This window comes from Pectinophora gossypiella, chromosome Z (genome assembly GCF_024362695.1).
Source record: "Pectinophora gossypiella chromosome Z, ilPecGoss1.1, whole genome shotgun sequence".
In the NCBI taxonomy this organism is placed as follows: Eukaryota; Metazoa; Arthropoda; class Insecta; order Lepidoptera; family Gelechiidae; genus Pectinophora; species Pectinophora gossypiella.
The window spans coordinates 11042668-11069810 of record NC_065433.1 but is presented as its reverse complement, the minus strand read 5'-3'; the positions used below and the strand labels follow the sequence as shown (position 1 = coordinate 11069810).

Sequence of the window (27143 nt, the reverse complement as noted above, 5' to 3'; positions counted from 1 at the left end):
AGTTTTAATTTGGCGTTATATGGGTCGTATTGCCATTTTAATGATAGCTATCAATTAAGTACCACCCATGAATAGGAGATGAGCTTGATATATATTTGTTGTTTTGAAAAGCCAGCTGGCAGATATTTATAGATTTATGGGACTGGCATCAAAGCCTTAACGAATAATACTTTTTTTTGAAGTTTCATTGTGCGCTTAGTAAGTTTGCGGAGTAAGTACGAATAATCGGAATGCGTAGACGTTTGCCGTATGCTTTTAATTAAGTTTGTCACATGAGTGACACTGACATCGTCTATGAATATTAAATATATGATAATAAATTTAAAGGTGGCTTGAATTATATTTAGTTAATTTAGAGGTGTACTTACTAAGTCTCTTGAGCAAATGTAGGAGCAATCGCTTAGAGCTTAATGTGATGCTCTTGGTATAGGTAAAAAATAACTGTTTCTATTTCTGATTTTCTTTTGAATTATTTATTTCACATAGGATATTTTTCTTTTGAATTATTTATTTCAAATAGAAACTTTGGGGTGTTATTAGCTTTTCTTGTTGTAAGGACAGTATGTTTTTCTTACCTATATAATGTACTTGTTAAGTATTATGTCAATCGTTTTGATTAAAAGATAGAGATTTCTTTTCCAGTTGTTAATATTATACACACGTAGAACAGAATTCAATTTAAAAAATATCTTTATTCATTAGGTAACGTAGTTACACTTTGAATCGTCATTTTTTACATAACGAACGTCTCGTCCGCCTAAAACTACTGCACTTTCTCATAACCTGTATAGCCGAGGAGAAGTAGCATTTAAAAAGTGTTTAAACAAATTTCAGTACCCAGGCTTCAAGATGTAAAGATAATGCAAAGAATAGATTAAATAAAGGTAGATATAGGTGCTAGATTAAAGGTTAAATCTTTATGTGAGGCGAGGTGAGCAATCAGTGCTGATAACTGTCAGCCGCGCAGGTTTTGTGGCGTACTATGACGTACTCCCAGGTCTATCCATTAAGATTCAGCGAAGGCGCAAAATGTCACCAAGTGGCGTTGACAAATGACACACCACTTTGGCAATTTTCCACGGTTACAGCCACGGCACTCACTCGATTTGTTTTTTAATCTGTAAGAAACAACATGACGCGAGAGTGACGATTTATTTAGACATCTACTTGAAGGGCATCTACATAAAATATTTTCCTCAACAACTGACATGATTCAATTTGGAAACGACAAGTATGTACGGAATTTCTTATATTCGGCACCCTACCACAGATTACTACATTACACACTAACAAAGTAAGAGGATACAAAATTAAGAATTTGAAAATGCAAGAACTCCAGTATTATTCTAACCAGTTAGATTAGCATACTTATTTCTTCCTAAATACAACGCGGCAGACACTCTAAAAATGCCCTCATTAAAAGTTACAAAAGCCATTAAAAATTTGAGATGAATTTGAAGGGCTAGCTTAGAAACTTTAAAAGTAGGTAGCATCCAGTTAGAGTCTTTTAGTATTCCATAAAAAAAATAAGTTTGCTTCCGGTCTTTTCAATTCTTTCTTGTTCAATTCTAAAACGAATCCATCAGAAATCAGAATCATTTATTCAAAGTAATTATCATGGATAAACTTGTTGATCATCAATTTGTTTCTTTTATTGAAACTTCCTTCAACAGAAGCACATTTAGTATTAGATAAGAGAAGGTTCTTCTTTTTTTCGTATAGGTTGTAAAGTCGGCGATCGACCTCACGAACCTGACAGTTACATCAACCAAAGGCCTCTGACATTTTCTTAAAGGCTTAACGTGCCTTCAGAAGCACAAAGTCTAACAATTAATTGTGGAATATTTTAACAAACGGACACGAAAAGACACGAAGTGATTTTTAATATGACTTTAACCGGGAAGTATGTAAAGGATTTCCATATAGTGAACTGAACACGCTAGGCCGAATATAGAAAAAAAAATCATTATTATTCTTGTTTTCCAATAAGTAAGTATATTAAATACACATTTTGTATCAGTGGCATATTTGTTAATAAATTCTGTATCGGGTATTTGTGTGGTTTCATTTATTGCGGCTTCACACGGCATGTGTGTGCTGAAATAGCTGCTCATCTATTATGGCCCATTTTGAGGCACGGCACGACATGCTTTAAAGGTTACTATCAAAAGCTATTCTAAGCTTTAGCGCCGTAGGTATACTGGATGAAGGATAGCGAATATGCTTCTTAGTAAATATACCTATTTATTAAACATAACCTTATGCAATGTAGGTATGGATATATACTCTCAAGGGACAACATGAACTACTTACAACGGTATGTTAATACTACATGGTAACACGTCTTGTCTTGAATTCCTGCACAACTTGCTCTACGATACTATTGCTACTTACATAGCAATTCTAATGCCTATTGTCAAATACCTGACTATAACAATCTAATTATAGCATACTAATTCAATGTCTGCGACTGTCCTATTCACTGAGTAATTTAATCATTGTGGGATTGATCAGGATTGATCTGATTACTCGCCGGAAACGAAAGATGGAAGATGGCATACCATCATACTTGTAACAGTAACAGACTATAAAATATTCTTAAAAATATTGTACGAGAATGTACATTGCCGGACTAAGCTGGAAATGCCTTCTTAGAGTTTATTTCGCACGATATCAGAATAGGAACCGACAGAGTATTATCTTTCGTTCCGACTTCACCGAAATTCATTTTAAACTTGGTTCGTTCGGCTTTTATTTTAAAGTGGTGCCAGTGGATGCTTCTACGCTATTTCTGCAAAAATATCTGAGTTTTATTCAGCTGTTAATCCTGTTGACGAGACAAGTCCGAATTTACGAAAAAAATTTCAACCAAATTTTTTTTGAGCTGGACGAGTGTCTATTTATAATTACCTACACAAATAAAATAAGGAATAATACTACGTATAGAACGGCAAATCTCCGCCCTCACTAGCGCCTGAGCTAGGTTTTACCTCAACCACCCTCGAACATAGTTTAGATTTGAATCATGGCGTCAGACGTCACACACACACGTGCGTGTACGATAACGTCAATGTGTGGTGTCTGTGTAAAACGAGGTTGTTTGTATGAAGTGTCCGGGGTGTGCCACAGATTAAAAGGCCATACCTTACCAAAAGATCATACCTTAGCCTTCTTATTCCATGCGATATGGGCTACATAACTCAATTACGTTATTGGCATACTGTATTGTGCAGTAGATAAGTGTGAAACTTTATGTACTTAAGTAATTCGGTCTTCTTGTAGGCGTGAGTCCTTGTGGCCGATGGCCGCTGGGCCGGAAAGGTTCTCGAATGGCGACCACGTGTCGGACGACGCTCAGTGGGTAGGCCCGCTACAAGGTGGACCGACGATCTGGTGAAGGTCATGGGAAGCCGCTGGATGCGGGCAGCGCAGGACCGATCGTCGTGGAGATCCTTGGGAGAGGCCTATGCCCAGCAGTGGGCGTCGTACGGCTGATAATGATGATGTAGGCGTGAGTGCAGGTCGAGAGGCATAAGTAGTATTATGGAGAAAATTCCTCACCTTGTACCAGGGAAATTGCTTGAAAGTGGTTACTAGTAGGTGTGTTGTTTGTCGCACCGCGTCATCCCCATTAGCTGTCGATACAGTTGTTGTTTATTTATACTTAAACTATATATAATATAATTATGTTTTAACGCAACGTATTCAGTTATTGGTGTAGGGTAGTTACCTAATAAGGCGAACGGGCTTTTAATTGGAACGATAAAATTTCTAATAACACAAGCGTGTATATACAGTGTTAATAATTGTTTGGGGAGGTTGGATAGGATGGGATCCATGTTTCATAGGCGACGAGAACTTGCCAAACATCAGGTGTAATAAAATTTTATCAGTTGCCTTCCCACGATCTCTTAACACGATCACGATTAGATCCTATATTCACTCGGTCTTTTTGTACGACTGATAAAACGCTTTGATTAATTCAAGGAGAATATAATACAATGCCCGATTTAATTAAAGCAAGCCAACGTTGTAATTGCTCCTTGAAAAAGATGACAAGTACAAAAATCTCTAGTAGGTAACATTGCATAAGTTGTTCCCGTTTACTAATGTTTATAATGCCATAATAGTTTTTGGGATTCCATAGTGCTTCACCATGCGTCCTTAGACCTGTCTGTAGCTTAGCTCAGAGACTATTATCCATCGGATACTTAACATTGGTTTGATCGGTCCATCTTGTTGATGAACGACGTTACCAATCACATTTTTTTTGTCGACCCTGCCCATTTGGTGGCCGAAGTATGAAAGAACGCGATAAGCGATCACTAAATTATTAAATGAAGTTAAAAGCAACCCGCAGTGGAGAAACGTGGTGGAGTATGCTCCATTCCCTCTAAGGTTGATTGAGGGGAGGCCTGTGCCCAGCAGTGGGACGTATTTAGGCTATTTAAGTTATGTATGTTACGAAGTTATTAGTTGTTTAAACAAGTACCTACACTACATTTATACAGATACAGTAACCTACTGTATAATAGGTCCCTTCGTCATCTATGTACCGTTAATAAATGTGGGTAGTAATAAATAATCATTTATCAATGGATACATTATCCAACGACATGTACGTGGTCATGTCGTACATACCTCTGCATTGGATTTAATTAGTGTGGGTGTAGTGAGTGTCTATTAATTTATACCAACGTCAATTGTTAATATAGGTACGTGTCGTCATAGAGTAAACAATAATTTTACATGTAGAATGGACACTCCGCCATAGAATGGGCACCAAAACAAGTATCGGTGCCGAACTGGATTTACCTCTAGATGGCCGTAAGCTGTTAGGCGTCTGTTCGGGTGAGAGCCTTCAGCGCTCGACGCCAAGTAGTTAATGCCATCTGCGGCAAATCTACAATAAGTCACGTCAAAAAAAAAAATGCGTCTGTTCGAATCTCGCGTGATTTTGATTTTTTTTATAGAAATGTATCCTTGTGCACTTTTTTAGGATGGTTCTAAAAACCTATTAAATGGAGCAGTTTTTGATGGCCATGACTACCTCATGTGTTCATTACTCTGTGTCGCTCTCACTTACGTATTAAGTACGAGATTTTTGGATGGAGTATCCGGGGTGTGGTGTCATCCTGCATAGGCTTGAGCACACTTGACCATCCGGCTTCACTGAAGATGCGTCTAGGCTTGTGTTGTGACCAATCGAGATTCCAACCCTATTAGATATATGATAACCCTATTAAGCTAAGTCATAGTCGCATGACTACTGACTTGTGACTTTAGTTGGGACATAGAGCAATTTTAGAACAGCGTCATCCACACAAAAGTTCATTCACTAAGCCAAGCGAATTATTTGTAAACAGTGGATATTATGAACAATTGGGTGTCATAATTATGAAATTTATGTTTTTGTAGGTGTACGACATGTAACCAGGAGGTCTCAAGTGCAACCAGTTAATTTATTACTTTGCAAGAAACCGATTTGACTTTTGCAGTTTATCGTACCTACCACAAAATACCTCAATTACTTTTTTATATGAGTTATGTACATTTGCCTCAGGTGACATTCATTACTTCGCCAGAGAAAACAGAAATTGCGCACCTTTGTTGATAATTCTAAACAGAAACCTTTTTTGATAAGAGTTATTTTCTAAGATTTTTTCTTAGTAGGTAGGTACTTTCAATGTTTTACTTAATGGCAATAAATGAAGTATTAAATCGTCTTTCTATATACTTAATATAAGTATCATATAACTACATAAGGTATAAGTAAATGTAGAGGTAGATCAAAAACCTAGTATAGGTAACCGCGGTTCTTGTGAAAGAAGGAACTTTCAACGGAGGCGCGGCGAGTGTGTCGGCCCATTGTTGGTTTCCATTAGAAAAAGTATATACGACAGACGAATAATAGATATCACGTGAAGGCCATTAAACAGAAAGCATGCAGGTACACAGATTTATTGAAGGTGCCCAATCGCCCGTAAAACTACTATTATTACATTGTGGCCGTTGTGAGAGTATCTGTATAAATCTATCGGATCGTTAATAACAATGAACGTGTATAATTGGCAGGTTGGCTTTCTTTAGTAAGTTTCCGGCCAAGGAGGGACTTTCCGCCATCTATATTGTTTTTGAGAAACGTAGCTTGTAAAATCCCTCAGTAGTAAATGCCATCTGCGGCAAAATTACTATAAGTCAAGTAAAAAAATATAGTAAACAAATATAAATATATTTTCCAGCAATATTCTCGATTTCTCGGCATGTGCAAACAAGTACGATTTGTTTGTAAGAAAATATTACGAGATCCGACGAATACAGCCGGGACTATCAATTGGTTCCGCCTGGCTAGGGCACAGCTGATAGCAAAAGTGATCATTGAAACAGTAGAACGCTTTTGTACGACCGCAACAATACGATTGCTGCAATTTGCGATAATTATGTGCGGCTGACAGTCCCAAATGGAAATATATTTTTTGGTAAGTAATCAGTTCTAAGTTTATTATGTTTTACGCACTTTACCCATTTACCTTATTCTGTAAGATAGACTTTAATAAAATATTTTTTAGGGAAATTTAAAACAGATGTAAATGATAACATGTAATTCTTTAGCCAAAATCATTTTCTCTGTCATGTGATTTCAAGTTGATGTACCTATCTTCTCTACCGAAATCGGTTCCAGTAATGTACGGTATCTACGAAACTGCTCTTAGCTCTAAAGACCAGCACAAGAGTTACGGACAGATGACATGAAACCAGCGCATATAATATCTTCTATTCAGCTCCTGAGTAAGTTGGATAATTGAAGTGGCTTTATTCTTTTACACTCGTAACTCTATACGACACCAGCCCCGGATTCAACTTGCAATATTAAAGTTTGTTTACCGTAGCGTAACCAATTAATAAGATTATCGTGACGAAGGATAGCAAACCTAATTCATTCAAAATTATATTATTTGGTTTCAGCTGCCTACACACGGAAAAACACGCAATCCTAAAAGCTGTGGTTAAAGTTTAGGAAAATCTCTATGGGGGTTAGGTTAGTTCTCTCTCTTATGGAGAAATTGGCCAATATTTCTATCAAAGATGCGTGCGAAGAATTAATTTATTTTGAATTTGTGGTGCGTGTCGAATAGTATGCTGCATAAAAAGATATAGCGGATGAGCGCGAAGGTCAAATGTTAGGGGTGAAGCGAGCGTAGCCGCGGGAACGGTTATTTTATTCGAAAGTTTTTAGAGCTTAGTCCGGCGGCGTCGGGAGCAAAGCCTTTAGAGCCGGGACTCTGGGAGTCAGTAGCAGAGCAGCGGGGCGCGGCAGGGCGCGGGGGCTCGCAGCTACCCTACCGGCTGCCGCGGGCTCCGTGCCTCCGTCCGCCACGCCACTCGCTGCTGCCGCTCAGTCTGGCGCGCGACCCTCGCGCCTCGCCACGCGTTGTGTTCTCGCAAAACCGGGATTGCAATGTGTACGCTCAAACTTTATTCCGGTCACTATTAACTCAGTGCAAAATGTTACAACAAATTTGGAGTGTGTGGAAGCCGTCATATCGATTTTGGAGGTTTGTATATTTTTTTTCGAATCTTGTTTTTCTTTGATCACTTTTTAGAAGTTGGTGTTTGCAAAGGCTTCGCGCTCTACACATGGCTGTTTGCGAATGGTTTGTTTACAAGGATCTAGCGATTGTATTATCTTGTCTGCTGAGCGTCAATTTTATGAATGTTTGTTAAGCCTTGTTCGTCGTCTGTCGGAAGAAAATTTGGAAAAGTTGGTAATGGCAAACTGATTTATCCAACAATCGGACCTAATGACTTACTTAACGATCATGTGGAAGTGGAAGTTTAGCAATACGAGGTCTAAATAAATAACACGAACGACTACAGAAAAACAAAGTTTCTTTTTACGACTTAGCCCTCGCTACCTACTTATCGCGATCATCTAAATACGGGTGTAGGGTCACTGAGAGCATAAATTCCAGGTTGTGGGTGTATTCAAATTGGCCGTTAAGTTCCGGCGACGTACATAATGACGCGTGGCTTGAACTAGCAGCGGGAGCTCCTTCCTAGGCGTTGTCTGCTGATGGCGCAAATGAAGAATAGGATGTACACACCAATTTCAATTGGGAAATAAATCAATTTCCCGACTGCGGATGAATCCAATCACTGGCACTGATTGTTCCTAACAGAAATATTTTGGGTCAGACATGTGATGGGAATAGATATAAGAGCTATTTTCTTTTGAACGCCTTCGGGGCTATTTTCCTTGGAGGAAACTGTCCGGATTGGACTATGGCGCAAGTATTTACTCAAGTTATTTAATTCACGCAAATTAAGCAGCCCTAAATATAAAGAAAGGTTTTTAATCAATGTTATAAATTAAACGATGGGAAAAATAACAATTATAAATTTATATTTTGCTCATAAAATACAGCATCAAAAATCTTTATTTTAAAAGAATGGGAAACATACACATGGGTAACATACAATATAGGCGTGTTTAGATTATATATTGCGGTCTACAAGCAATTATGACAAGCGAATATGAAAGAGGCAATTAATTTTAACAGATTAGGTGCATTCCCCGTTGTGGCTGCCACATGCTAGTAAGTATATACACTTCAGCATATTGCGGGTGGCGGTTTGCATTTTAAAATGTGTATTATAAAACATTGTAGCGGTTAACACAATGTTCCGGCTGTTAGTACACCCGCCATCGCTATGGACAGTCGGGACACGTAGCGTGCTCTAAACTTTGTTGATACTTACTCTATCATTCTGCACTGTCTACACCGTACCTCTGAAACACTTTACTTAGTTAAATACTACGAAAACTGTTTTCCTAACTTTACTTACTTACAGGTTTCTTTGAATAATACGAAGAGCGTTCTCTTTGAATAAGATTTAAGTAGGCACTAACACTAATAAAAAAAAAACACTGGTTCTGTGTGTTTGCTTTTCAAATGGGGACGTCGCCGCCAGTTGAATTCTAATCTGATTTTGGGTTGAATCCGGACTTGCACTAATGAGTAATTAATTTATAAACGGAGGTTGCTATGTCGCCTGCATCTCTGAAAGGGTAAGCAGAGGTGTATAGTACACCCAATCCTCGCCAGGCTTATTAACTAATTAATTTTGGTGGCATAACGGTTCACTACCTATAATTTTAATCTACCTAACAGAAAGCTCGGTGTGTTAGCTCATCTTATGACGGATGCAGGTACTTTTGACTAGTTTGCATGAGCAAACTTTATGTTATGTATTACAAAAATACACGTAAAACGTTTAAGCTCAACTTTTTTCATTGGAAGATTAAAAAGTTTGTAAATTAATAAGACAGAGATTTTAATTTAATAAAGAATTGCGGAGAAAATTAAATTTCCGAGAGGAAAACAATGTAGCGTTAATTACGGCCTTAAAATAAACAGTCGTTTATTAAGAGGACAGTAAATAAACACGGAACATCGGCGTGATGGTGGTTCACGGGGCCTCTTCCAACGACGTGTCCTGTGTTCGCCCACACCACCGCCTCACTTGCCGGAAATTAGTGGGAAACCAGACGATTATTACATTTGTCACTTACTTATAGCCACATTACATAGGTATACATAAGTTCACGTATCTTGGGTTGGCTAGAGATCACGTAATCCTGCTTGCATGATCCTGTAGTGTTGTGTCGCTTTCGGGAATGTGTTTAATAGTAAGAACATTGGCTTCTATTCTTTGTTAAAATGTTCTTTCTTGTACTCTGGTCTAATTTGCGTAAAAGTTTGGTAATTCAGTTTTTTTTTACGTAACTTTTGCGGCTTTTTACCTTAACTTACGTTCCCAAAGTCAGAATATTACCGTGAATGGCGCATCACTGATCCTGATCCACTACTTTCGCGTCTCCCACACTCATGAATATCGTCATTCATACATGCTCGCCGGTTCACGGTAGATTGGTAGGTACTTATTCTTGACCTGACCTTTCTTTAATATTAAAACATCCCGAATTTGATCACTACCTAAGCCTTCCTCTTCCGACTCTATCACTTACATTCGCCTCATAAATCGTTTTCGTTAACCTTCCTTCATTCATTTTCTGTACATGACCGAACCATCAAATCAAACCTTTTTCCTTCGTCACTACATCTATCTTCAAACTAAAACCCTCTCTTTCACACTATTATTTCATCTATGTTATTTATATATAGGAACTATTTAATATAAATTGTAAAAGTATCCTTCATTTGACGAACTTAATTGTCTTGGTTTTACGAGCCGTTTAGGAAAAGGCGATTATCGAGCCAAATTCTTACCGAGTCGATTACTGAATAGGCTCAATGTAGGTAGCAAGCGAAATAAGCAAGTATTTTGGGAATTCCCGCACCTAACTACTTGCAGGAAGGCGATAGAATCTTCTGAGCTATCGAAACTAGTTGCTGTAAGATATTTTCATACGAGCTTATTGAAACCGAAACAAAGACACGTAGGTATACATCTATGCGAGTACCTATTTGGTTTGACATAAAACGTAGGTAATATTACGTACATTTCGGGAATTCCTCCTTGCGTATGTCAATATTTCTGTTTGTTTGCTTGGGGGTACTTTATTAGTTTCTACAAGGGAGAAAAGTTCGAATATACCGTAAAAAAAGAAATTGTTTAGATAAAGAATGGGGGAGTGGGAGGGGGTAATCATGGAAGTCCAATCTAGTTTGCTTCGTAAGCTGCTTACCACGAGACATACAAGACCAGAGACAAAGCAATTTCAATCTGAACTCTTTTAAATTGTGATTTAGAAAAGGAAAACACTACACAAGAAAGGATTTGAAAGAATTTTCTATTTAACGAAGTCTGATTTTTATAGCCTGTTTGATAATCTGTCTGCTAGATATATATATTAGCAAGTGTTGAAATGAGCCCTAATTTTTTTATACTTTTTACGATGAACACAGATAAGTACTTAACAAATGTTTGGTGTGCATGTCGAGGAAAACGATCTGCTTGCTGCCATTGGCTCCCATGCTGGGCTAGCCGTCAATTATGGACACGGAAGAAACCAAACAGACAGATATGGGTTTTCCCAGCCGGTTAAAAGGTTTATTACTAAATCATTGCATCTTATTTTGCATTAAAAGACAACTTTTAGTTTTTATAATTAAAAACTAATATTTTGTTCGTTTTTTTAACATTCAATTATAATTATAATTTTAAAACCATAACTGCCTGTGTCGAAGTCAACGGAAATAAACCGAAACAAAATACAAGTTGAGACTAAGGGTGGTACCATAATAAACTAATAGGCAGTAATAATCTAATCTCAGCTTTGAGACTGCCCTCAAAATCATGTCAATGTTACATTTTTTATATAATAACTGGGACTTGAGTGAGTGATCTTGAGGGCAGTCTCAGTTGAGATTAGTTTATTAATACTGGTAGCGAGCAGGTAGTTTTCCCAACAATCTTTACTACTTAAATACGATAACACTTCAGGATACCACAAGTACTTATAAATAAATAGATTCTATGAGAGTATTATATATAGAAATCAATTTGTAAATGTATTTATACGTACATTAATTTAATTTGGTTAGTTCATATTATTTGAATGTTTCTAAAGGTGTTTTGACAAAGTGGATGAATAGATTATTCAATACCTTTGCGTATATCGATTTAATTATAACGGACTGATCAGGAGCTTACTTGGAAGGGTTAAAGGCATCACAATACATTATTATGTTTTATGTTTATCATCGTATAGATGGTTAGGTAACAGGATCTCAATTGTAACAAAGCAGGGTAAACTCAAAAAGGTACAAGAGGGCCGTCATAAGGCAGATTAACTACGTCATTTACCACATAAAAGTACACAACGTCTGTAGAAAAAGAGGCATATTCTATATATTATTCATAATATACTCTCTTCTTCATGAAACTTTTACGACAAGGGAACAAAAATTCAAGGAAGTATTATAAAGGATATAAAAAATACGCAAAATGTCGCGGCTAAAATTGGGAAATTTAAAAAGGGATACGTGGAATCACGATCGTTGCTCGCAGTTGCTCACCCTTGTAGTACCCTCGTAGTATCACGGCCGACCCTTCGGTATTCGGACCCTAAATACCTATTACATTGGAGGGGTCATGGCGTTGCTACGCAAGAGGGTTGCATTCGCAGCAAAACAGATACGCCGTTATTGTATTCTCATACGCGGACAAAAGCATTTCTCGTTATATTGGTTTAACACATCGATTTTTCGACGTAACATCCATTTTCAATATTTTAAGTTTACGCGGTTATTATCATAATTAAAAACATATTAACGGGTTCTTACCACATCGGGAGTCTCATATTTCCCTGTTTTTAAACGCGGTAAGAACCCGTTATTATGTGTTTTAATCCATTTTCAATATTTGATCATGAATTATATATTTTTTTGTTACTTATTAGGGTAGAATGTGACTCGTGTATCACCACAATAGAGCGGAATCCTTACAATCAAGATATCAAACTTAAAGCGGTTACTTACGAATTTTAGGCAAAAAGATATGACGGAAACATTTTTATTTATTAATACTAGGTACATTTATGATTGACCTAATACTTTATTCTAAATATAGTTGGTTGATCAAAATAAAATACTATTTTAATGAAACCCTAAGTATATAATTTAAAATTCAATTTTCGTATTAATTATGACTATTAAGTAATTAAGTTCTCTTTAAAATAATTTCATGGCCAATTTTGTACATTATATTTTAAGGCGCTTAATTGCTCTGAGACCAAAGAGCTTCGAGCTCCCGTTTTAATTTTAACAGTTAATTATTTTTAAGTATCTTACTAAAATACATTTACATTTAGTTTCAGGTTTTTACTTTTTCGTAAACGTTTTACGAATCTTGTTTAAATATAAGCCCAGATTCTCAAAAGTTAAGGTAAAAGAAGTTCCTTTCCTACAAGTCTCTTGGAAAGAAAGGTATTTACCATGACAATAGGGCGATAAAATATTTTGAGCTCTTCTACGTGAAAGGTGCCTCATACGATGAATTATGACGTTTATATGTAAATCGGGCTTTTCGTAAAGAGAGCTAAAAATAAAATAAATCAAAAATCGGTACCTGCTTTCCTCTTAATAACTAGTGAACTTTTCCCTTTTTGGCGGATTGTTACAATAGGGTATTTGACTGGATCAAAAATAAATTATAAAATGATGAAATTGAAATTATAGAAATAACAGCCAATCTTAAATGATTAAAAAACAATCTCATTTTACTTTTCGGCTTGTTTTCGAATTTTTTTTATGAATTAAGTAACAATGAAAAAGGAACGACGTTTGACCTTTTTTATTGATGACGTCACAGGACAGTATTTACATTCAAATTTTTCTAAAAAGTATCTCATTTGACTAGCGTTTGACAAGGTTGTCATGTACATTGCAGTCTATTTGAAAATAGCAACCGTTTGTTCCGTAGTAATTAGTAAGAATTATAAGTGCATATAGTTACAGTTATTATTAGAATATTATAAAGCTATGATTTTTGTTTATCAATTTACGTGATTAAAAAGTTCAATATAATTTGCACATTTTTTAAGTAGAACTTCTTTCTTCTTCTTTCTAAGTTTTAGTTTTTCTCCCGGAGAGTTTTAAATACATGTTTAAAACTCTCCAACGGGAGTCTCTAATAATATACATAACAATTATTACCTTGAATAATAACTTTATAGTTATCAATACAATAAATACGTACATCCCTACCTCTCATCTGTGTGTTTCCTATTTAGCAATACATATCATTTGCTGAGGTTACGGCGTTTGAAGCAGGGATGATATAATTTCAAACAATATTCAATCGCAATTAATAAAATATACCTAAAGCTTTAAATTGAGTTAAAAAATTGAGCGGTCGCTTCGTTTGAGATACACGAGTCACTTTCGTTCTCTATTAGGCAATGTTTGTAACTTGCTACTCAAAGGAAGATTATACTTAACCTCCGACTAAGTACCTTTACTGGGTGACTTGTGGTCTTTACAAAAGTATGGCAGGAGATAAGGTATGTAAGTATTATCATCACAATTGAAAGCTTATAGCCACTGCTGCTACTGCTGTTAATGACCATCAATTTATACACCAAAATAATACTTTCGGAACGAAATTACTACTCTAGAGTTGCGGAAATACAGAAACGAAACGTGAGAATTTCTAGTTTCATTATTGTAACAGGAAAGAAAATGGAAAATTGATTTTACTTTTTGCGTGTCACTGACCGCATTCGCAAAAAGACTTCCCACTGTAAGATATTACACTCGTTAAGAAAGCATTATGTGCCCATTAAAACAATGTTCATTCAATAGAGATGATATAACAGACACGAAATCCTATTGATCGCTCACCGTCTAGGCTGTGTGAGTGGTGGGTCTTGGTTGATGTAACTTTTCAAGTAAGTTACTCACACAAAAAGTTAAGCTCGATCAAGACGAGTAGATATAATTCTAAAAGCAAATGTGCTTAAACAAAATATAAGCATTTATTTTATGATAAAAAATATATAAGGAATAAAGAATATTTTTTATAAACTTGTATGCAAAACTAATTAATAATCGCACAAAAGAGGAAAATTATCGCCCAAAAGTTAGTAGCTACCTACAAATTACTATTATGACTTAACTTAGTTTGGCACGACTTGTCCCGAAACTTTGGCAGTTGGGCATAATGTTTAGTAAATATCGGTTAATAGTAGTTATTACAATTTAATGTTTGGGAGAAACTGGTATTTAACTACTTTGTCTTCTAATTGCGAATGATTTTGATATTCAATATTAAAAAGAGAAGAGGTTATGTTTCAATTAATGGCTAAAGTTTGTCTGTGCGCGCAGTCCAGGAAGCGGTGGATGTCAGATGCAATTTGCATGGCGCCGGCGTTGCGCCTAGCCAACTTCATGGAAATCTCCAACTTTACAAATATAATCGTTCCATATATGCTTTAAGATGAAAAGAAAGATTTAGAGTGTGGTCCACATTATCATCCCGGACATGTCGCAGAACAGGACTAGGGGTCACCTCATGTGCTCTACCTACTTGATGTATGTATTTATAGGTGATGAGAGTTAGAAACTTGGCACTACATAAGTAGGTATTTATAACTTCATATTTTTTATCTTAATAGGTAACAATAATGGTGCTTATTCCAGTACACACCATTTAATTTCAAGTTATACCTGTCATTTTCTTATACGCCGAAAAGAAAAGGGACGGGTAATCGACAGGCAATTTTTGAAACACACTTCAATTCCAAAAAACCTTTCGAAAATTTTACATTGCCCAATAACCTGACAGAATTAAGTTGACAACATACGTGAAACGGGTTGCATACTAGCGAGATGCCTATGTGATTCGCCCGGCTATTGATTCATTTTAAAATTAACAGTTGTCAATCATCCGTCGTTTCCTTTTCGGCGGTTAAAATAATGACAAGTATAACTTTAAATCAGGCAGGAGTCAAGGCCATTGGCCCCGATTGACCTCCTAATTTTATTTCTACCTAAAATTGACTTTGAGTTGAATTGAGTGTGTTCCTTAAAATTTATGCCTGTCGATCACCCGTCTTTTTTCTTTTCGGCGTATAAGAAAATGACAGGTATAACAAAATAAAATTACATGTTAGGAATCAACACCAATATATGACTAATTAACAATATAGTCAAATTTCCGTTACCACAATTGTCTTTTCAGCGATAATGATATAAAGCTATTTCATTGAAAAAAGCTGATATAATTTACGAAGAACATAAGATTTGTAATCAGATACACTTGACAGCACAGTCGATATAGTATAATTACTTACAGATCGCTGGAGTAATAGGTTACAATGTTAGGTTTTGAGTACTGTGACTCAATGAAAAGTGCTCGAACGAAATGTTTAGGTTTCTTCTACATTTAATTTTATATTCTTCGTGACTTCTTGCGGTATCCGACCTGGAGGCGGGTTGCAGTTATCAGCAACTATTTATTAACCATTAAAATTCAAGAGGTCGTACTTGGTCGGAGTTGTTCATCGAATTACTCCAGTAATAGTTGCCGAGTTGTTATGATCGCGGCAGCTAGTCGAATCTCTCCATTTGCTCTTATTTGTTGGAAAAGCAGTTTTTGGAAGTAAATATTTTCCTGGGATAAAAGAAATAATACTTAAGTAAGTAAGTAAACGTTAAACCGCATGCCACGAGTTATACCAGCCTCAGGGAAGCGAAATACAGGAAAAGGGAATAAATTTGTACAACCTTAATTATGAAATGGACGGACCTGGCTGTGCTTCAGAGGAGCACAAATACAGCCAGACGGTTAATTGAGTACTTACCTAGCATTTTTTTATTTAACCCTCTTGTCTAATTTATTTATCTTCCAAATTGAACGAACCTACTGAAATATGTAGGTTGCGTATCAGTATTTAATCTGTATCACTTAATCATGCGTTTATTTAACGTTAATGATGGATTGACATCTAAAATGGTGAATATCAATCGTTTTGATTTTCTCATTAACCACGTTGATCGTGATGTTGAGTGCAACTAATGGAATGGCCGAGGGCACCCCGGCCTCGCCACAAACTGTCATTGATTTACAATCATGCGGCAAACACGAGCGCTCCGTCACAGTCATTTGATCACTCATGACATTTCTAGATTCAGAGTTCCAACTTTCCTACATTAGTTACTCATTTCAGCAGCATTGGTATTCACCCTCCGGAAGCCTTTCTGAAATTATTCTTATTACTTACATTAACAGTTAACAAAGAGTAATATAAAGATATTTATCTTCTTATTTGATAGTTCCTTCATTTCCTTGGAATAATACGAGTGTAAAACATTCCTTGTGGTTCTTTATTAACCGCCCGTTAATTTTTCTTTGAAGTTGAATAGCATTTTAATTTTGAGCTTGGCTTGTTTTAAAAGCTTTTTACTGCGCTGAGATAAATTCTTGTTGAAAGCAGAAGTGTAGAAGAGTTCACGGCAACCTCGGACGTGTAATAATGTGGGTACGATTTCCCATTTGTAAAGAGAAAAGGGAATAAAGAACGGCTTCGTATCCGCGCTGTGTTAATGTCGGTCGTGCGGCCAACTACATAAAGAGTCGGCGAGACGTTACGTATACATAACAATACAGCTACGATGAAATGTTCTGAAAATTACTTTTATGTCGTGCTTAAGTGGTTTGTTTCACGATGAAAATGGTTGGATAATCGAGTAGACACGGTAAATTGCTTCTCTGCCACCTGATGATAGTGCTTCGCTCGTTTATGCACCGTTCCGAGCCTCGCTTTACATACAATGTACTTGTAACTTCCTCGGATCTTTGACTTAATGGGTCATGGATTACTGAAGATTCAAACTGAATGGTTGAAAGGTTTTACAATCTTAGAGCGAGGTGAAACTTTAGCCAGATGGTTTGTCGTAGAGCTACTTTTGATAGAATCCAATGGAATGAGAACACTTATTACAGTATACTTTATTATAATTATACAAAATTAAAGAACGTAATAAACGTGGCGTTAGAAGAGAAATAAAAGGATAAAGTTGAGTTAAATTCGGTGTAATACGAAAGATATTAATTGAGTGAGTGCGGTGTGGTGTGTGAGGCGCGGGCGCGGTGCCGCGGTGGTGTGGCACGGTCGGCGACTGGTCGTTAGCGGCACCCGGCCGCCTGGCACGCCCGCTGACGAGATTAACTTAAAAGCCGAGATTCTTACATACGCACTGAGCCGTTTATTTGGTTTGAGCTCTGTGGATTATCAGTCACAGGCACATCACACACAACCGATATTCGAGCGACAGCAATTACTACTACATTTTCACTCATAAACTGAATTTTGAATGAAGTTTTGTTACATATTAGGTAATCAAGTTTATATAATTACTTGCAATAGGTAAATAGGTACAACGTCATATATGGGTTAGATAGATATTAAGTATACATATAAACACAGTTCAAGGCTTTCAGAACTTCTTGTTCTTATTTGATATCGATTGGCAGTTTTACCAGTCGATTGAATATACTTTATTGCACTTAACAACTAGTTACATCACAAACAAGAAATGGACGTTTACAAGGGTGGACTTAAGGGTGGATTGACAGTTTGTTCAAGTCGTCAGCGTATTTTATAAAGACTGCATGAAATTTTCTTTTGTACCTGACGTTTAGGTACACCATACAAATATATTTAAGCGTCACCATTGTTTGCTTAGGCAGCTTTTTGCTTTAGTATATAAAACATAAAATAAATGCTTATTGCGGTAGCTGTCTCTCAAAGCCCCTCGAGATTTCGGCCCGGAGGCCCTTCCCAATCCGCTTATATTACAACGGGCAAACATGTCGCGATATAGTTAACGTAAGGTATAAAAACACTGTGTACTGAAATAATAATTAGCTTTCAAAGTCACTTAAGAATATGTTATAAATGATGATGTCTGCTTCAAAAATTACGTTTACACACGCCTCAAGGCTCTAATTCTACTTTAATCATTCATATTTGTGGGCGTAGGTTGGAAATCAATAAGTGCTTATAACTTACAGCTACATGTAGTTAAGTCGTAAGAATATTTAAATATACTTATTACGACATTTTAAATGTTAAAGGCAAAGGCATAACATACATAATTACCAGTTTAGAAAATTTTGTTTACTTACTAATTATTAACAATGGTTAAATGACCCAATTGGAAGTCAGACGTTTAGCCACACAATTTGAGGTCGAATTCTGAACAAGTTGTGTTGAATTTTTAACAAATTTGTGGTTCACATCATTGGATGACACACCGATTAGTATTTTCGAAATAATTCGATCTATTTACCGACTACTTTTATTTAAATTTTATCTTCAGTACCTTGAATGGCAGAATCATCGTTCCTAAATGATGCACCTATACAATTAGAAGTGAAGTGATTAGAATTATATAATTTCCTTTTACTTATATAATTACCTCCAAATACATTTGTTTGTTGAGTTTAATTAATTTCGGAGTTATTGTAAACGATGCCCTCATTCGTTGATCAATCATTTCATATCAAGTGCGCTAGATATACCGTGCCCGTGTAGGTAGTTTCAATAGACCCATGTATCAAAGGTTAATTACTAAAGAGCGTGCCCTTTGATCCCTAAATATATTTTCAATAGGGAATCAATATAATAATTTCAAGTGGCCGTGCGATGGATGTCAAGGCGGTCGAAGTACAGAAATAGAAAAGTTACGTCCACTCAGTCTTGGATCAAGTTGCTCAACTCGATTGCGGTCGAGTTTGTGACTAGAGAACACAACTTTGTGTTGATACAACATAATATACTTACATAATTGTAGGGCATGAATATTTTTAAACCTATCCACTACAATATCTAACCTTGACCTTCATCTAGTCTGGTCTGTCTGGCTACAGAACATTTATAATTCAACCGATATATCACATTTCTAAACCTGTCCGGATACATCGGCAAGTATTCTGTTGTGGACTTATCTATTTATTCTTATGGCTGAAGAGATGCATTTTAATACCTTTTCGCATTCGCCTTACAATATCGGCATTTTGGAGGAAAATGCCAATGGAAAATCTAATCTAAGCGCTGGCTTTCGAGACTGGAGGAATACTCTCGTATACGTAATATCGGTAATAGAGTTCCCTGGTATTCTGTAGTTTTGTAAAGCGGATGCTGGCATGCGGTATCCATTCTAATAGAGCTCGTTCGGTTCATCCACCGGGTCGGCTAGCGTGTGCGCGGGCTTCTATGTGCTCTGTTACGTCGGCTGAAACTCATTACACTTCAGTAACCGTAGCATGCTGTCCGCACCGCCCGATTAGGTACTGTGCGTGGTGTCCTTTTATAACAAATATTTTATTTCTTTCTCTCCTTCTTTCTTTCTCTCTCTCTCTCCGTCTCTTTCTTTATTTCTAATTGAGGCAACTCTTGTTCCGCGGTAAATAAACCAATTCTATTGCCCCATATACCGCGGGTTTGGCTTTATACGATTGCCATGTTACGGTTCGAGTTCTTGAAATCGTACCACGACAAGAATTCGTACCACGTCCACAATGCATTACAGACTAGAACACGAAAAATATGGAACTTTGTATATTAATTTGATGTTTTATCTATTACTGTGCTTTATCTTTGAAATTTCTATTCTATTCTATAGTTTATAAGTATATAATTAGTAGAGTTTCTACATAATAATTTCAGTTAGACTTACATAAGTCTGCCAGAAATTATGCAAATAACTCAACGAATGGTAATTTTGTTCTATAGCAAATTTTGCACGGGACGTAAGCTTAGTGAAACAAATTCAATGAAAAGTATATTTAATACTTTTACAATTCAGATGAGATTCAGAAACTTCATTTAAAGAAAAATATTGAGTTATTATTAAGAATACGTTGTCTAACTTATATCAGCTGTTCGTAATACAAATAGTAAGTACATTATGACACAAGCAATGTTCGTCATACATAAAATCCAAGTTCGACGGTAAGTAATGAAGAAAGAGGACCCTTTATTTTATGCCTTAGGTCCAAGTGTCGTGAACGTGGCTCTATATTTACTAACATTAGCAATAAATAAATGTATTTCAAATATAATAACTAAGTAATATCATCATCATCATCAGCCCATTAACGTCCCCACTGCTGGGGCACGGGCCTTCCCTATGGATGGATAGGGAGATCGGGCCTTAAACCATCACGCGGGCCCAGTGCGGATTGATGGTTATTAACGACTGCTAATGCAGCCGGGACCAACGGCTTAACGTGCCTTCCGAAGCACGGAGGAGCTCGAGGTGAAAACTTTTTTTTTTGTGGTCACCCATCCTATGACCGGCCTTTGGTTGCTTTACTTCAACAATCGCAGACCGAGCGCGTTAACCGCTGCGCCACCGAGCTCCTCCGCTGCGCCACCGAGCTCCTCTAAGTAATATACCTACCTATTATTAGGTGACCTCCTTAGGTTAGGTTATATCTAACCCTAAACTCCTAACTTTGTTAGTAGGCAGATATTATTATGAAATGTTCTTAAGGACGGCGTCTTTTTATACCCTTATTATAAGCTATTGTTCACTATACAAATGTTTTTTAATTAACGAAAGGTCTCAGTGTAATAAATAAAAGTGTTATATATCGGCAATATTCAACAGCGAAAACAATTAATTCGGCAATTCGGATACTTTCGGTTATTTCTGCCATTTTTTATTCAAAAGCATTTTTCGTTTTTCGTTGGGCTTTTTTTTTGGTGATACAGGCTTTAGAATAATTTACAATTTGCTGTCAGGTCGCAGTTTAATACGGGTCAGCGTTTGATTTTCTACGTTCGTCAGCTCGCGGAAGGACGACGAAACTTAGTTTTAGGTTTAACTTACTTTTTCATTCTTTACATTTTAGGTTTATAACGCCGAGACTTTCGTCAAAATCTTTGTTCGTATGAAAACAAATTCCAGGTTTCAAATCTTGTAAAATAGATAGCAATGTTGGGTAGTGGTTATTTATACTGAAGCATCAGCTTTTACGCTGTATACTAAATTCCACAAGGGATGTTTACACAGATTATGCTAGCGAGCCCAATATTTTGATATAGTTATGTATAACATATGAGATTATATGAATTACTTACAGAAATTCGGGTATCTGTCGAGTGCTTCTTACTTATTTGTACCTTTTGATTTGGGAGTTTATTTTTATAAATAAATGGTGTAGGTATACTTGTCGCAAAACCCGTCAACGGGCTATACTTACATAGGGTGGTTAGAATGGGCTCGCGGTACTGGGTAATCTTTTCTATATGAACAAAATCCTACCGTATTATCCCACATCGGTGTTCTTATTAGGGTCCCTTCCCCGCTCTCCGCCACGTCCGACCGACACACACGCATCAATACCAACTTTTATTCCATTTAAAATCTCCTTTTGAATATCAATAGGGCCCCAGCGCGTCGGCCGTCGCGTAACTCAAATTACATTAAATTCATAACCCCATTCACCGTATTACACACTCATAATTTTTACGTCGCAATTTTTGATATATTTTACATTTTTGTAGCAGTTTGCGCAGTTCTGAACTTAAATGGCAGAAAATTTATAGTGAAACTGTTTTAAAGCGACACTAAATGTCTTATATTTAAAATGAAACAGAATAGTAACTATTCTCTACCATTAATAATACCTACTGTTGCCGTAATTTAACATTTTGTTTAGTTCTATCAAATGGTATTAAATTATTTTAACAAAACACATGATACCGGGTTCTTACCGCTTTTAAATCAGGGATATGAGACTCTTGATATTTCAACACTGTTGCAAGTGCCTTGATCACAGGATGTCAGGATGACTGATGAAATTGGAGTGGAGTAGGTAGATCCATTATTTTCTAAAAGCAAACTTATCTGCCTACTCTCCTTCTTTGCCGATTGTTTCTACATTTGATGTCGGAATGTTCGGAGCCATCTTGAACTCGCACCAACCGCACTAAGTACGACAAACCGCACTCACTGTGTCCTCGCGTTTTATCACCACATTAGGCCGTTTTAAGTTTTTTTTTACAATACCTACATACTCGATAATTTAAAAATTGATTATTGATATTTTTGTATTTTCTGATTTCAATAGCCTCTTTTACTTATCTAGGAATGTACTGGCGTTCTTTCAAATAATATTTATGGATTATTCAATTCGACCCAGTGGTTAGGGTCCGACTCCAGTACATGCTCCGGTAAATATAGTTTTTATTGAATATTTACTCAAAATGTTTTCTATCTTATCAGTGATTTCCTTCAGATGTAGAAGAAATGCTGGCTGACGTTCTACCCTGGGTACGGTCGTCTTCAGCTTTGGTTTTGGTTGTAGGGCCAAGACATCTATCCTAAATCCATTGTTGCAAAGCATCTCCTGTACATGGCTAATTTCAGCGTCTATGTGCTCGTTGTCTTATGCTCGATTCATCGCCGTCATACGGCTCGGTTGGCTAACGATGCTGCTACCGCATTCATATGGCGAGGATGATGATGAGAGGTCGCCTGTAGATAACGATAAGTATGTGTTGGCTTTCTGTACACATTATTTTCTGTACATGGCTTAGAGTGTCATCTTACTGATACTTTAACATCCAGAAAGGCCAAAGCTCTATTCTCCTCCATTTCTGCTGTGAAATGAATGTTTTTTTATAACTGGCGTTCAGATGCTGTTGTATATACAGAAGATATCGTCTACGTATCTTATCCAACAATTCAATGGTACCGGGAAGATAGAGATGGGATAGCATGGTTTTCGAAATGTTCCATCCTCAAATTGGCAGTTACAGGAGCTACGGGACTACCCATAGCTACCATATCAATCTACAAAAAGAACTCCCCCTGTACACAAAATAATTAGATGAAAGACATGTTTAGCATATTCCATCGGTATATTGTTGTCATGCAATATTTTCTTAACCACTTCTAAGCATTCCTGAACCGGTATATTAGTAAAGACCATCTCCTTCTCCTTTTTTACGTTTGTGCTTTTAAAAAGGTAGCAAATTGGCAGGAATCCCTTACGAGGGAGAATGTCCCACTAGATTTTGCAGTACACTGGCTACATGCTTAGCCAGATCATAAATAGGCGAGTTGACCCGGAATTATTTGTTTCAATTATGACAATAACCGTGTACACTTCAAACAATGTGTAAAATAGTATTTATACTGTTATTTTAATTTGTGGTAGAGGTCGTGTATGGCTGTATAGGTACCTTAAATAAATAAACTCAATCTGTGTGTGTGTGCAGAGGAATCTCCAAGAGTTATCCGTCTTGATTTAGCTGTGAATTTAGCTCTTCAACATAATGAAGAGTATCCATATTTGTTTGTTCGCGGCCTCTAGGCGACTTTTCTTATTAGAGTAGATTCGGGCCTTGATAATACCGCACCACTTTATTATAATTATTACCGTTGACAAACTCAATTTAAAATAGGTAGTTATTACGTAGACACTTTATGAACATAAAAGTTTGTCACTTAAACTGATGTTATTTAAATGTATTCTCTGTTGAATCTTCTTTCGTGCCTTTTAAGTTTAAAGTTTGTGTATGAGTGACTTAGCTTGTAAGAAATTAGGGAAGTAAGTACTTGGCAAAATGACAGTCAAAAAAAAAAAAACAACAAAGTGATACCACAAGAATTTAATTTTGAAGAGGTGCGGAACAATCAATAGGACAGAAAAGGCGGCTTTTCAATTTATAAGAGACGTGTAGTATTCATAACATGCTCTGCAATCCCTCTATACAACTCTTTTGTTTTCATTGTCCCCGAACCCCGATTTATCTTTCTAGACGTAATAAAATCCATTTATACTTTTTAAGAACGGGATTCATAAATGGCCATGAATCGGTTTTCCTTTGTTACATTTGCTATTGCTGCAGTATAAATAAGAGCTCCGTTTTCGCACTAGGTTAGATCCAAATCCTCCGGGGCAGCTGCGCAGATTGCCCGCGTCTGGTGGGGTGGCCCGCCGACAATAGGACAAGTCTGTATACAAAAGAGATAAGTTATTCCTCGTCGGTGTGGCAAGTACTGTGCAATGTAAAAACTAATAAACGACGCAGAAAGCTGACGTCGAGGCGTCGACTCCAACAGAATATTTGTTCTATTCAGAGTTCTTGTACCGTAGTTCGCGCAAGGATTTGTTGCAGCAAATTATTCCGTAATGAATGTGGGCGAATTACCAAACTGATGAGTTTGTAGTATATAACTAAATACATTATGTAATTGTAGTTATTTCCCTTTCACTTTCTTAGCTTCCGAATCATTAATGAATACAACGTAATCTGCGGACTTGTATTTTTGTGGTAAGTGGGTACTCTAAAATCGTCTCTGTAAAGCAGACTCTCTTAGGGTTTCGATCTAAATGTAGCGTGTTTTAGCTTGTAAGGATTATAACTTTATATCTATGGTACCCTTTCAAATCTCTCTCTGAATCTCTTTATGCACGTACATAGTTACTTTCGCAATATATTAGTAGATATCTATGGATTTACATGTTTGTATTTTGATTTATTCCATTACGTGTTCCGCCAGACTGCCGAAAAGAAGGTTTACCACCAGGCATGAGTTTTTCTTGTCAGACCGTGTCCCACGGGAGCCCTTAGAAATCAATTTGTACAGGGTCGTAATGTAAAATGAAGGGATACAGGGAAGAGCGCCTACAAATGTGTTTCAAAGATAAATAATAACGATAAAACCTCTTGATTTGACCCACGAGAAATATTCTTTATATAGCACCTTATCTCTTTGTGCGGCGTTCCTCACAAAAAGACCATTGGGCTAGCCTTTGTTCGACGGAATCGAACTTGGCGCTCCGGTACGAACACTGCTGATGGGAACTTCGCTAACAAATTGCAATTTCTGTCGATAGTAGATTGCGATACCGCGGCACAATTTACTACACGCATTATACTCTTTACGTCCTCCCTGACGCGTCATGTACTCATTCTCTACGTGTTGTCTGTAGTCAGATACTTAGATAAGTATGATTCAATATCATATGATATTATATACCTAGGTATATAAGCAGGGGTCAATACCAAACGATTTTTTCCATGTACCATTATCATTATCTAAATGTTCAGACATTACGCATGAATCGCCTTATCTAAGTTTATATTACTACCTTCGTATCCTTCCTGTAGATAGCTTCTGAAAGCCGAGGTAGCATAGACAAATTACATTTTTGTTGGGGTGTCCGGGAATCGGGCATAAAATGGTCATAAATCTCTCTATGCATTTTTCATGCTTGGTCAAGCTTGTAAAAAAGATGATATGTGTACCTACTGGAAAAGTGGCTTTTCTGTTAGATTACCTACACCAAAGAGAGTGTATTCACTAGGTACGTTGATTACACTAAAAATAGATAAGTTACTTTATCAACTTTATATAGTATAGTGAAGTTGGTAGAGTTTTAAAGTAAATTAGTTTTCTCTATATGTAAAAGAACACTTAATAATCCTCGTCCTCGCTAGGAAGGAATAGAATATTTATTAAATAACGGTCTAGCCCATGAATTATGCATTACAATGCTTCGAGTGCATAATAGGAAGGAGACCATATTCAAGCACAAACGTCCATTGGGCGCGTTGCTGGCCCAAATTTCCGATAAAGATTACCAAAATAATTTGTAGGGCAGAATTTGAATATTTCGACATCGATCTGGCCTGAATACTTTGGGGTCATAAACATATTTTCCGTTTAGTGGGCAGTCAGGGCGACTATTTCTTATCACATTTATGTTTATAAAAGGAAGTTTTAATTACTTACACTTACTTAAATCCGTAATTTACATCATATTAAAGACAGTTCAAATGGAATAGAATAGGAAGCTTGACCGCCACTGCGTCCGTCCATAAAGTAACTTGGAGGAATAATTTCGTTTCCTGCTGTTAGCTGACCATAAAAGTGACGATATCGGCAAACGTGAGACTTTATAGTCAGGGTCCCGGGTGACCGTTGAACTGAGACAGACTCTATGAGAGAGAGCTCACAACGATTCGATGTTCTCATCACGAATTTTATGTGGTTGTTTTGATTGTGTTTGAGTGCCGAGTGCCCGTCGTGTTTCTAACATAAGCATTACGTGGACGAAGTTCATTTCCATGAAATGTATTTCTAGAACTTGTCTGTTTATTTTAGATTCACGTTTTTATACAGCAATATGAAATTTTAAAAGTTTTTATGAATGTGTTCGGCAATACCTTGAGGTGGTGGCTGGTGTGGAGGCAGTGGTAGGTACGTGAGGGCGCCGCAGTGCGGGCGCGTCCTACGTGATTCCATCGCCCGTGTGAAACACGCACTAAATCACGCCGTCCATATTTCACACCTCGCACACGAAAATATCCTTCTACCCACTAGCATTTATCTGAATAAATTTTAATAAGAGAAGAACTGACTACAGGCCGATTACTTGATAATAATAGGTAATTAGTGATGTTTTATATTACGTTCAAAGTTCAAAATCGGCCGACTGTTCGGCTGTCTAGTGCTCACTAATCGGCCAGTCAGCCAAACGTAATATAAAACATCAGTAAAACTTGTCAATTGGTTATCAAAATTTTATTTGCTCATGGAAAAGATATACCTAAGTATTTTTTATTTCTGCGTGTAAATTAGTCTGAT

General features: G+C 36.8%; 1 protein-coding gene across 1 annotated transcript in view; it reads left to right on the top strand.

The window, feature by feature from the left end:
• Positions 1–7503: 7503 nt before the first annotated feature.
• LOC126379809 (leucine-rich repeat-containing protein 15-like) overlaps positions 7504–27143 on the top strand; it is a 33474-nt gene continuing 13834 nt past the window's right edge. The window contains exon 1 of the mRNA XM_050028722.1: positions 7504–7556. Within this exon, the coding sequence (XP_049884679.1) occupies positions 7507–7556 (50 nt within the window). The 5' untranslated portion in view covers positions 7504–7506. The remainder of the gene's footprint in view (positions 7557–27143) is intronic.